General features: G+C 41.2%; 1 protein-coding gene and 1 long non-coding RNA gene across 5 annotated transcripts in view; both read right to left on the reverse strand.

Annotated features, from left to right (window-relative positions):
* TMEM161B (transmembrane protein 161B) overlaps nucleotides 1–12,133 on the reverse strand; it is a 108,340-nt gene that overhangs the window by 65,116 nt on the left and 31,091 nt on the right. For all 4 annotated transcript variants that reach the window (XM_045021051.1, XM_045021048.1, XM_045021050.1 and 1 more), the window contains 2 exons: nucleotides 10,755–10,852; nucleotides 8,829–8,985 (listed from right to left, as the gene is read on the reverse strand). In XM_045021051.1, coding sequence (XP_044876986.1) covers nucleotides 8,829–8,985; nucleotides 10,755–10,852 — 255 coding nt within the window. The remainder of the gene's footprint in view (nucleotides 1–8,828; nucleotides 8,986–10,754; nucleotides 10,853–12,133) is intronic.
* LOC123372707 lies at nucleotides 1,883–8,567 on the reverse strand. The gene is made up of 3 exons (XR_006580413.1): nucleotides 7,955–8,567; nucleotides 3,618–3,703; nucleotides 1,883–1,920 (listed from the first exon to the last, which is right to left on the reverse strand). It is a non-coding gene; the product is annotated as an uncharacterized LOC123372707 (long non-coding RNA).

Here is a 12,133-nt window from a genome sequence, read left to right on the forward strand (position 1 = left end):
ATGGGCCCCACTTCTTTGTGTCTGTAGTCATTTACATCCCTACAAGTACATATGCTGCTACCCAGCTCCGAAGGCAGCACCGCACCAGCAGCATCACAGAAGTGATATTAGTCACTTAGTGCCCCATTGGCACCCTTACTTCTGTGCTGCTGCTGCTGCCGCCGCCACTCCAGGGCTGACAGCCAGAGTCCCACCACCTCCAGGTGAGGGACTGGGGAAGGGGGAGCCTCCCAGTGGGGGAATGCGGGTGGGGCGGAGGGGGAAGAGAGCCTAAGTGAGGGCTGCCTCCTGGTGAGTGATTGGGGAGGTTGAGGGAGGAAGGGCTATGGCTGTTCCCTTTATCCCCGCCTTCCAGGTGTTTACGGCCCTTCTGCACAAGCCCTAGCCACCCAGGGCTGAGAACCAGAGCTCTTTTAAAAAAGACAAAGCACACAGCTCACACCTCCCTTGGGAGGCTCATCCCACAGTTTGTGAACCGCTGCCTTACATCATATAAACCAGTTACTTTACTATCTCCAGAGGTCAGGTTTCCTGTAGCTACAGAAATTAATCCTTGTAATACCCTTGTGCACTGGATATTTAACATGCTACATAAACTATAGTAGCCATATTTCTATGTCTGCAAGCTGCTGCAGATTTCTTAAGGTGTAGATGCAAACTTCCAGAATAAATGGGATTTAACATGCTTCTATATATCAAGATGGGTGGATGAACTGCCAGACATACTGGCTTAAGATGGACACTTGAAAATACTTTGCACACATAGGCATGCCATACATATTGGAATACATGTTCAATGGTAGGTCAAAGGTAAAATACCACCCCAAGTAACCTTAATGTTTCTATTATTTCCAGTATTTAAACTGTTTCCCCCGATCCCATACAGGATTTGCTTTTGTTTTAAAAGTTTTACCTTAACTTAGAACTTAATCACTTTTTTCTTCTTCTTAGACTACAACATTAAAAATTTTTCTTTATAGCCAATACACAACCACTAAAAAGAAGTGAGCAAATGATAATTTGGGACCATCTATAAAATTATTACAGAAAGCAATCAACAATTTTACATTTTTTCCATCCACTAGTCCAAATAAAAATATTTTTCCAGATTCTCTTTCTGAAAGCAAACTCTGCAGATAAGCAGAGCCATGCACATGCTAAGATCTTTTAAAAAGGAAGAGAAGAGGTAGAGTACTGTATATAGTCTACTCTTCAACTGTAATGGTTGACTGCAGATGTATAATTGTAACAGTGCACACAGGAGCTCCATTTAATGGACTCCAGTCATATGCTGTTTTCTACATTTCAACATTATATTAGAACGTGTAGAGACGACTTATTGCATTCAAAAATATTCATTGCACATAATTTTCTTATGTATCAAAACAGTCCCTTAAAGTGTGTATTACAGTATGTTAAGATGATCACATGTAGATGTATGGTATAAAAAAACTAGATAAAGGGGAAAAGTATAGCTAAACTAAAAAAATTTTAATGCCATACCAACTACAAACTGAACCCCCTAGAGTCAGCAGTTTTGTTTTACAATTTACAATCTTCCTAAAGCACAGCTTGCTTGTATATAACAATGTGGCTTATAAGCAGAATATTATCACCTTCGGAATCTGATATAAGACGACAATCATATTAAATATTTTAAAACTTCATTTGTGTCTTGGAGTTTCATGCAACTGTGGTATAATTATTTCCACCAAATATTCTCTTTTGAAAGCTTGTCACAATATTTTAGAACATCTCACATGGTCAGAGAGGGACTAGAATTTGGCTTTTTTGCCTGGTTAGGTTACTTTTTTTTCCCTCTCTTTTTCTTTTTAAACAGTTGAGCAGCATGGCACCGAGTTATTGCTGGCAAGAATGTCTTCCAGTGTGATGGGGGTGCTTTTCACTGGGTCTGGATATCTGTGATCGGGGAAAAAGCAAGAGCATTAGTACGTGTCGTATTTCCCTAAATTCTGATGTAGGGTCAGGTGGGATTCAGCATGACAATGTCATGGGGAGGATAGTAAAAGAATTATGAGGACAACTTTACCCTGGCCAGGGAAATTTTTTTTTAAAATGTGGATTTCATCAGGAATTAGACTCATAGCTTCAAGGAGGCTTTCAACAGGGTGGGTTTCTGGGTCAATCTAGGGGTGAGGTATTATTTGGTGGACTCTGTTCAGGGTCCAGCATCGGATGGTGATCATTTCCAGTAGCCTTTGTACTCTGCCTCGGAGGTGTTTAGGTGTCCCTAAACCTCTAACTAGCAGAAGCTGGGATTGGACAGTGAGGGATGGATCACTTAAAATTGCTCTTTTCTGTTCATTCCCTCTGAAGCAATTGGCACTAGCTGCTGTCAGAGATAGGAAAGTGGTTTAGATGGACCATTGGTCTGACCCAGAATGGCCGTTCTTATATGCTGGTGTCCAGCAGCATTCCTTCAGTGACTACCATAGACAAGCCAAGAGGGTGGCAATGCTGTCAGATGATGAGAGCTATGGAAGTTTGTAGAAATGGAATTTAATTACAAGGCCTTTAAATCCTTGGTCCCTTTGTTTGTGAGTAAAGGAAAACAAAGTAGGAGAAGATTTAAATCTCCTAGAAGATTAGACATTTCAATCTAGATTTAGTGACATTTGTTTTGTTTTTTATTACTTGGGGTATATAATGAAAGACAGCATTCTTTGTTTCATATTATTGAATGCAGTCTAAGTCAGTGGCGAAGCACTGAAAAAACATGGTATTTTAAGAATAAGAACACAGAGCCTTTCATGTATAACAAACTCGGCTAGATGACAAACGCTGGCCAATTCTGACACAGCTAGCTTCTGCTGGCTAGTCAGTGCAGCATGATCTGAAGGTGGGTAGTTGAGGAGGTTGTGCAGCTCTGCTTTTCACATCCCACCTAAAAATCTAGGGATTCTCCTACTCTAGAGCTAGAGTTGATAGACATACTATTTAGTATGAGAGCTGAGGTAAGTTTATGTTGGGCTAATTGTGTAATCCAATTATCCTAGCAGTGCAAATTCCCTGAGAGGATGATGTTCTTCACTGCTTCAGCAAGGAAGCCTCTATATGCTCAGTGACTAATGATATAGGTGGGTCTTCCAAGTTGGCTGAGAATTTTATATCCATCGATGTGACCACGGGATTGTTTTAGGTGGCTCACCTTTAGGCTCAAATGGGGATCTATTTTTTTTTTTAATATAAAGATTAGACATTGAAGGGCTAGATATTATAGCTATTCCATAGAACAAATAAGGTTGGGGTTCACTGCTCTTGTCAGGGCAAGTGATCCATTTTGGTGGTCCACCCTCACAGACTAATAGCTGTCTCAATTCTATTGCTAATGACAATCTCTCCCAACGCAAGGGAATTTCACGATACTTTTCTGTTAACACCAAATGGATTTGGACCAACCTATCTGCATCCATGGAGGGGAAGGGGCAAATGGCCAGCATTCTCTGGAACCCAGTGGGGAAGTACCGAGTCCTTTATGCTCATTCCCTTTTTGGGAAGCTTGTGTGTAGTTTATACTTTTAAAAAAAAACTTAACACTATCTTCCCAGTTACATATAATCTTTTTGCTTAAGTTTGTAAAAGATGCGTCAACTCACAGTATCTTGATTCCTTGAACTTTGACCTGTGTCAATCTTGATTTGGTTATGGCACAGAGTATGATCAGACAGACCAAAGATCTCCCCTGGGAAGTGGATAAAGACCAGGTGTTAGCGCTGATATTAGATTTATTGTCACCTTCAGTTCCACTAACCCTGAAGTTATCAAATCACTTGCAGATCTTCATGGGACTGGAAGGTGCTGCCTGTTACTGGCTTCACTTTTTCCTCTTAAAGAGAACCCAGAGAGTAATAGCTCTTCTGCCTCATGAGCTTTAGTGTACAGGTCCTGGAAAGTTTCTTCTATACCACACTTCTTTTTGTGTTTGAGGTCTTTTAGGAAGCCTACCGAAGAAATCTGGGCTAAGGCACTCAATATGCTGATGATGCCAGCTCTTCGTTTCCATCTCATCCAATCTGGAGTGCAATTAGAGCACCTCTTTCAGTGCTTGGGTGAGTCTGAGGCGCAATCCAGATAAAACTGAGAAATGTTGCGGTAAATATCCAGCAGCTACAGTAATGGCCATGCATCCGACGAAGTGGGTATTCACCCACGAAAGCTCATGCTCCAATATGTCTGTTAGTCTATAAGGTGCCACAGGACACACTGCTGCTTTTACAGATCCACACTAACATGGCTACCCCTCTGATACTTGAGTAATGGTTGTGTGTACCTTTGAGACTGAAAATATGCATGTCTATCATTTGTTTCCCATAAATGCAACTTGGAGTTTTTGTTGGGTTTACACTTATTCATAGATGGAATGGAAGTTGCAACCAGGTCTGTGTTTTATCACCTGCATCTGAACAGAAGGTTGCAACCACTTATCTCAAATGCCATCATAATCCACACCTCTGTCACCTATGACTTCTCCAATATACATACATGGACTACTCCTTAAAAGTATCAGAGGGGTAGCCGTTCTGTAGTTCTGTAGAAGCAGCAAAGAATCCTGTGGCACCTTATAGACTAACAGACGTTTTGCAGCATGAGCTTTCGTGGGTGAATACCCACTTCTTCGGATGCAAGTGGTGGAAATTTCCTGGGGCAGGTATATATAAGCAAGCAAGAAGCAAGCTAGAGATAACGAGGTTAGATCAATCAGGGTGGATGAGGCCCTGTTCCAGGTCGGCCATAAAAATATGCCAATATTTTTATGGCCGACCTGGAACAACGCTTCCTCAGCTCCTGTCCACTCACGCCCCTTCTCTACCTACGCTACATCAATGACATCTTCATCATCTGGACCCATGGGAAGGAGACTCTGGAAAAATTCCACCACGATTTCAACAGCTTCCACCCCTCCATCAACCTCAGCCTGGACCAATCTACACGGGAGGTCCACTTCCTAGACACCACGGTGCAAATAAGTGATGGTCACATCAACACCACCCTATACCGAAAACCTACCGACCGCTATGCCTACCTTCATGCCTCCAGCTTCCATCCCGGACACACCACAAGATCCATTGTCTACAGCCAAGCACTGAGGTACAACCGTATCTGCTCTAACCCCGCAGACAGAGACCAACACCTAGAAAATCTCCACCAAGCATTCTCAAGACTACAGTACCCACACGAGGAAATAAGGAAACAGATCAACAGAGCCAGACGTGTACCCAGAAGCCTCCTACTGGAAGACAAACCCAAGAAAGAAACCAACAGGACTCCACTGGCCATCACATACAGTCCCCAGCTAAAACCCCTACAACGCATCATCAGGGATCTACAACCCATCCTGGACAATGATCCCACACTTTCACAGGCCTTGGGTGGCAGACCAGTTCTCGCCCACAGACAACCTGCCAACCTGAAGCATATTCTCACCAGCAACTGCACACCGCACCATAGTAACTCTAGCTCAGGAACCAATCCATGCAACAAACCTCGATGCCAACTCTGCCCACATATCTACACCAGCAACACCATCACAGGACCAAACCAGATCAGCCACAACATCACCGGTTCATTCACCTGCACTTCCACCAATGTAATATATGCCATCATATGCCAGCAATGCCCCTCTGCTATGTACATCGGCCAAACGGGACAGTCTCTAAGGAAAAGGATAAATGGACACAAATCAGACATTAGGAATGGCAATATACAAAAACCTGTAGGAGAACACTTCAACCTCCCTGGCCACACAATAGCAGATCTTAAGGTGGCCATCCTGCAGCAAAAAAACTTTAGGACCAGACTTCAAAGAGAAACTGCTGAGCTCCAGTTCATCTGCAAATTTGACACCATCAGCTCAGGACTAAACAAAGACTGTGAATGGCTTGCCAATTACAGAACCAGTTTCTCCTCCCTTGGTTTTCACACCTCAACTGCTAGAACAGGGCCTCATCCACCCTGATTGATCTAACCTCGTTATCTCTAGCTTGCTTCTTGCTTGCTTATATATACCTGCCCCAGGAAATTTCCACCACTTGCATCCGAAGAAGTGGGTATTCACCCACGAAAGCTCATGCTGCAAAACGTCTGTTAGTCTATAAGGTGCCACAGGATTCTTTGCTGCTACTCCTTAAAACTATCTGGAAAAATGAAGCTAGTCCAGAATGCAACCACCTACATGTTAAGGGGTGTATCTTTGCCCAAGCACCTGAAACTTTTTTTTTTTTTAAACACTAACTACATTGGTGTCCAGATACAGTTTAAGGTGTTGATTTTGAACAATAAGGCCCAAAATGGGGAAAGCAGGCAGGGACAGGCAGGCCACACAATACTTCCACAATTATGGTCAGCAGAAAAGTATGAGCTGGTGCTCCCTTTGAAAGAAGGGGAGCTTGTGACAGGACATTCTATGTGAAAGCTCCTCAAGTTTTGAAATCCACTCTCTCCTTCAACTTACAATAGCTCAAATATAACAAGCCTTAGGGGAGTGCTGTAAAAATCTGTGTTTTTGGTTTATGTACTGAGAAGGATGAGATCTTTGGAGCAAAGAGGTCCTTGAAGAATTAGGGATATAATTAGTTTTGTTGCCTTCGCTGGAGAAGGGTTGGGTTACATGTGTAGTGATGTTATTTTTTCTCCATTTTCTTCTATCATGGATTGCTTTGGTTTTTTTTGTTTTGTTTTTAATACTCTCAGGGCACCTACAGCCTGGGATAGGTATCTTCTGTATACTTTAAACAGGGGTTGGCAACCTTTCAGAAGTGGTGTGCCGAGGCTTCATTTATTCACTCTAATTTAAGGTTTTGCGTGCCAGTAATACATTTTAACGTTTTTAGAAGGTCACTTTCTATAAGTCTATAATATGTAACTAAACTATTGTTCTATGCAAAATAAATAAGGTTTTTAAAATGTTTAAGAAGCTTAATTTAAAATTAAATTAAAACGCAGAGGCCCCTGGACCGGTGGCCAGGACCTGGGCAGTGTGAACGCCACTGAAAATCAGCTCGCGTGCCGCCTTCGGCACGCGTGCCATAGGTTGCCTACCCCTGCTTTAAACTGAATCATTAATATAAACAACAGTTATATTAAGATTTACATCCAAATCATTTATAAAAAAATCAAAGTAAAGACTTAATATCCTAGCTACAGCATCATTTAAGTTGCATGACGACTAGACACTGCTTTCCAATTACTTTCTAGTAAGACAGTACCATGCCTTGAACAGTGCGAAAGCCACTAGAGAAAAGTCTTTAAAGTGGACTGCTGCCACTTTCCATTCTTTCATAATGTGATTTAACCACCTGCCCAAATGTACATTATTCTTCCTCACTTCTGCTCTGCTCTCCCAGTTGAGGTAAGGTATATACAACTAGTTTCCCCTCTTCTTCCTTCCCTAAAAACCAGGGAAATGGTTTCATATTTCTAGAGCACATGTTGCCAAGAAACAAGCAAGGTAATTTTGCCTATTTTAAAACCTGCATAAATATGCATTAGACCTAAATTGGATAAGTCAAATATTGATATTTTATGGTACAACAAAATGAGATTACATCATCTTTACATTAATTGAATCCCTGCTTTTCAAGTACCATGCTAACAAAGCAAGCTCCTCCAAGGATGACAATTCAACTAGTAACTGACTGCAAATGTTTTCTGGATCTCATCTGTTTTTCAGGCTATACTGGGTACCTTATCAGTACAATCAAGGCATACATTCTATTAACAGATATAGATAAGCAGAACATATACAGATGCAAAGGTTGTGCCAGCTCATTAACAGGGCTCCAAAGTTTTACTTGACACCTACTAGCAGGATGGGTCACAACAGGAACTCTCATGGAGTATCCATCTGGTATTAATCCTACCATAGCAGCTTTCAATATCTGGCTAGTAGATGTTGGAACAACAAGGAAGTCATTCAGTCTGCCTCCTAACTCACCTCTGCCTCTGCTCCCTTCATAATCAGGCTCTCTCACAAGCCAGTCGCTTCATCACCTCCCATCTCTAAAGTCAACTGTTTCCTCTCCATTCCCTAGAAGTAAAAACCTGGTCATTTCTCATTGCAACTACCTACCTCATGCATTCCTGTCTCTTACATTCACCTGGTCCAGCATAACCAAACAGTTAGCTACCTCTCTAGCTGTTCTGACGTTATATGCCTCTGCATAGTTTTCACTATACTTCTACATTATGTTCAATTCTTCATCTCTGAAATTCTGTACAATACCACCCCCACTGCTCTCATCTGTCTACACCCCTTCTCACTTCCTAATCTGTTACCTCTCAAATGACTCCCTATGACAACTCAAATGACTGATTCCTATTCTCAACATTACATTCTCCTTCAAACCTGCCCCCAGCAACAATTAATAGATTTGTTTATATGGCAGCTGGACATATTGTTCTGTACTGTACTATACTGCTCATATTAACACTAAGATTTTTGCTGCCACCTTTTAATCTTTTTTGTACCTTTTCTCCTTGATTGTATAGTTCAGCAAAACAAAGTTAGTTCAGAAATACTACACCATTGTGACAAGGCTGATATTGCAGGCTTACACATCAGCATTAACATTTCCCTTTTATCGAAAAAAATGAGGTAAAATTCACGCACTCATGAACACAATCTAGTATTAAGACTAAAACTATTGAACGTAGAATGCATAGATAATGTCACTGGCATCCAGGATCCTTTTCCAAATGTTAATTCTGCAATAAACAATCCACTATTACCATCTGCAAATTACAGGGGGATACAAGTTATCATTTGAAAAATAATAAATAAAATGATTTAGGAACACCGCAAAGGATACATGGCAAAAGCCAAAACAAGCAGACACCAAACTATGCTAATATTCATTTCCTGTGAGGGCTTCATCAAACTGTAGTAGGCTTCAGTTACCAAGTACACCACTGTAGCTGAAACTGTGAAATCCACCAACCACTGATATTCAGGAAAATAATGCAATGCTGAAAAATAAAGGTTTTCAGGAACCAAAAGCATTAGTGAAATTTTTTAAGGCAAGCAATGACAAAATGAAAGAGGGAACACGTGATTAAAAGAAAATATTCTTGAAGTCTTTACAACTGCTGCTTCTAGATGTACAGGCAGATCTAAGATAGTCAAGTAGCAGCAGCGGCAAAACAGTGCTTCTGCTCTTGTGTACTTGGTAATTTATCCAGGCCTTTTTCACTTCTGGACCGGATTATTGTAACACAAAGTACAATGAGTGGAATTCATGTGTTAACCCTGAGACTTCATCTAATGCAGAAAGTTCAAGTATTATGAAGTATTTAGTATTCAGGTTTTATGCACTGCTTGCTTAGGGATGCTTTTTGAAAGGAGAGTCCTGCACTTAAATTCCAAATATGAAATGACTTCCAATTTATTTCCAGATGCAATTCGAGACAAAGCACCAAATAGTTTGGGTTCTATCTACATTAAATTTTGTCATCTAAGTGTTTAACAATTTAACTGTAATGTACACTTAACATTGTGTGTGGAATTGCTCCCCCACCCTTCTAAAAATCAGAAGATTTTTTTCTTCTGGATTTTGATGGTCTCTGCTGGTTTGCAAAATAATCTGAAATTATTTGGCTAGAAACCAGGGATATGCCATGCCTCCTACATAATAGGGGGTTTGCACAGAGAAAACTTCTCTCCTGTCAACTTTAGCAACTGCATCGAAGTGAAGCTCCTAACTCTAAAATGTAAGAAAAATGCACACTAATCTTTAACTCTTTCACACCTTACAACTGCAGAGACTAAGTCAAAGGCTTCTGGCAAAGCACTTATCTTAATTTAACTGTAATCAAAACAACTAAACTGGTTGCAATTCAGTTATTTCAATGCATTATAATTGAATTCTTTTTTTAAATGATACAGTCTAAGGTCTGCAGATGTGCTAATCATCATCTTTTTCTAGCAGAACTTTGCTGTCAGGAAGGCTCTTTAGAGTAATAGTCATCTTATTTCGTACTTATTGACATTTGTAAATTCTTTCCTTGCTCACAAGCTAGTTTCAAACATTGTGTCTTTCTGTTTTTGATTAAACATTTTAATCACTGTAATGGCCAACTTAAGCTCTGTGGGGGTTCTCTTTCTCAACACAACATTTGCCTTAATAATAATAATTGCTATGTGTCATGGTCCTGATATTTTAGGGACACAGCCTCCATTTCAGGAACTTGCGTCATTTGCATCTGCTTGTTTCCTCTAGTATCTCCTTGTGGTTTCTAAATATTTTACTTTAGAATGTCAGATATCTGAGATGTTTAGGTTTCCTCACCACCATAGAACCCATGTACTTCTAGTGGTTTTATCTGTAAAGAAAGTTTATTTTCCACATCCACCAATTATCTCATCTTCCTACACTAGCATACGACCATATATTGTCACGTTTTCAAGTACACTGTGTATGATCTGATCCTTTCCAGTGTCCTCTTACATTGCTAGAGATGTTTGTTGTAGCAATATATATCTGTTATGCTGGATTTCTCTCATTCATTCTTCTCTTTAATGCAGATAGTAAGATATCAAGCAAGGAACAAGAGAAGAGTTCTACTTCTTGCTTTTCAGCTAATTTCCTTCTTTGTAATAAGTTGTGTTTTTACGCTCTCATTAGCCATAAAAATATTCCAGTATATATCAAATAATATGTACTTGATGGAAAAAACATATTGTAATCACAGAATATATTTGGGATAACATTCAACCCAATTACAAAAATTTATCTTACCTAAAGTGTCCACTTCAGTAACTGACTTTGTTTCCAGATGAAGATCAATATCCTTAGGAATGGTTAGGGGTTTATTTTCAATATGACCGTTATATTTTCTGTAAAATCCATGCACATAACTAATCAAAAATCTATTCACTATTATAACTTTACTTTGATTTCCATAGTAAGCTCTTTAAAAGTGGTTACATGATGAACATTTTTCATATTTGAAGTTTTTATATATAAAAATGTAATTGAGTTAAATTCTACACACAAAGATAATAACTGAGATGAGGGTGTTTATTAGCTTTACCATGTCAAAGTTTGAAATACTATTCTGATTGTACATGCGCATCTAAATTAACAAGGAATGCCAATCTGAGGCTTTGAAGCTGAGGCTCAGGCATCTCAGCTGGAGACTGACAGAAAGCAAAGTTAAAAATCATGCGGAGAGAATACCACCTGTCATCAGCTGGAGTCTGTAAGTTGCTAAGAAATATTTACTGGAATTAATCATCAGTTATCCAGCTTTGAAGATAACTGGTGTTGTTGGAAGAGAGGGTGGATCAGCAGCACAGGACATAGGGGCTCTAGCTCAATAAGAAAAGGAGGAAACATTTGGTTTCAACAGTCTGTTAATATCTGAACAAAATACAAACACTGACTGGGACCATGGCTCTCTGCAGTCTTGAAGCCTGAGAGGGTATGTCTACACTAGAAAAAAAAAAAACCCTTGCAGCAGCAAATCTCAGAGCCCAGGTCTACAGCACTAAAAACACTACAGCACTAAACAGCAGTGTAGATGTTACCGCTCAAGCTGGAGTTCAGGCTCTAATATCCGGCAAGCAGACTGGGCCTCAGAGCCTGAGTGGGAATGTCTGCCCTGCTATTTTTAGCACCATAACACAAGCTTGAGTCTGTAGACCCAGGCTCTGAGACTCGCTGCCTGGGGTTCCCCCCCCACCCAGCGTAGACATACCCCCCCTTAGAATACAACAGTGTTATGCTGCAATAGTTGGCAAGTACAATCCAGCTCAGGAGTCTCAAACTCGCGGCTCGTGGGCCATCTGCGGCCCACGAACCTCCTCAATGTGGGGCTCCAGCAGTTTTGGGGCTGGGTCTCTCCCTTGGTCCCACCTGACACCCCCAGGTGCTACCCCGACCGCCAGGCGATTTACAATGGCCCGGAATCCCAGCAGCACAGCAGAGCGGAGCAGCGTCTCCCTGCTCACTCCTCGTGTCTGCCAGCCCCTCCCTGCAGCCCCGGGGTGGGGCTGTGCCTCCATGCACTGCCCCTGCCCTGAGCGCCCCTGTGGCCAATGGGAAGCTGCAGGGATGGTGCCTGGGGGCAGCAACATGCGGAGGCCCCCCCAGCCCACCCTGCCTTGGAACCCCAG

The sequence above is a fragment of the Mauremys mutica genome, chromosome 6 (genome assembly GCF_020497125.1).
Source record: "Mauremys mutica isolate MM-2020 ecotype Southern chromosome 6, ASM2049712v1, whole genome shotgun sequence".
Classification (NCBI taxonomy): domain Eukaryota; kingdom Metazoa; phylum Chordata; order Testudines; family Geoemydidae; genus Mauremys; species Mauremys mutica.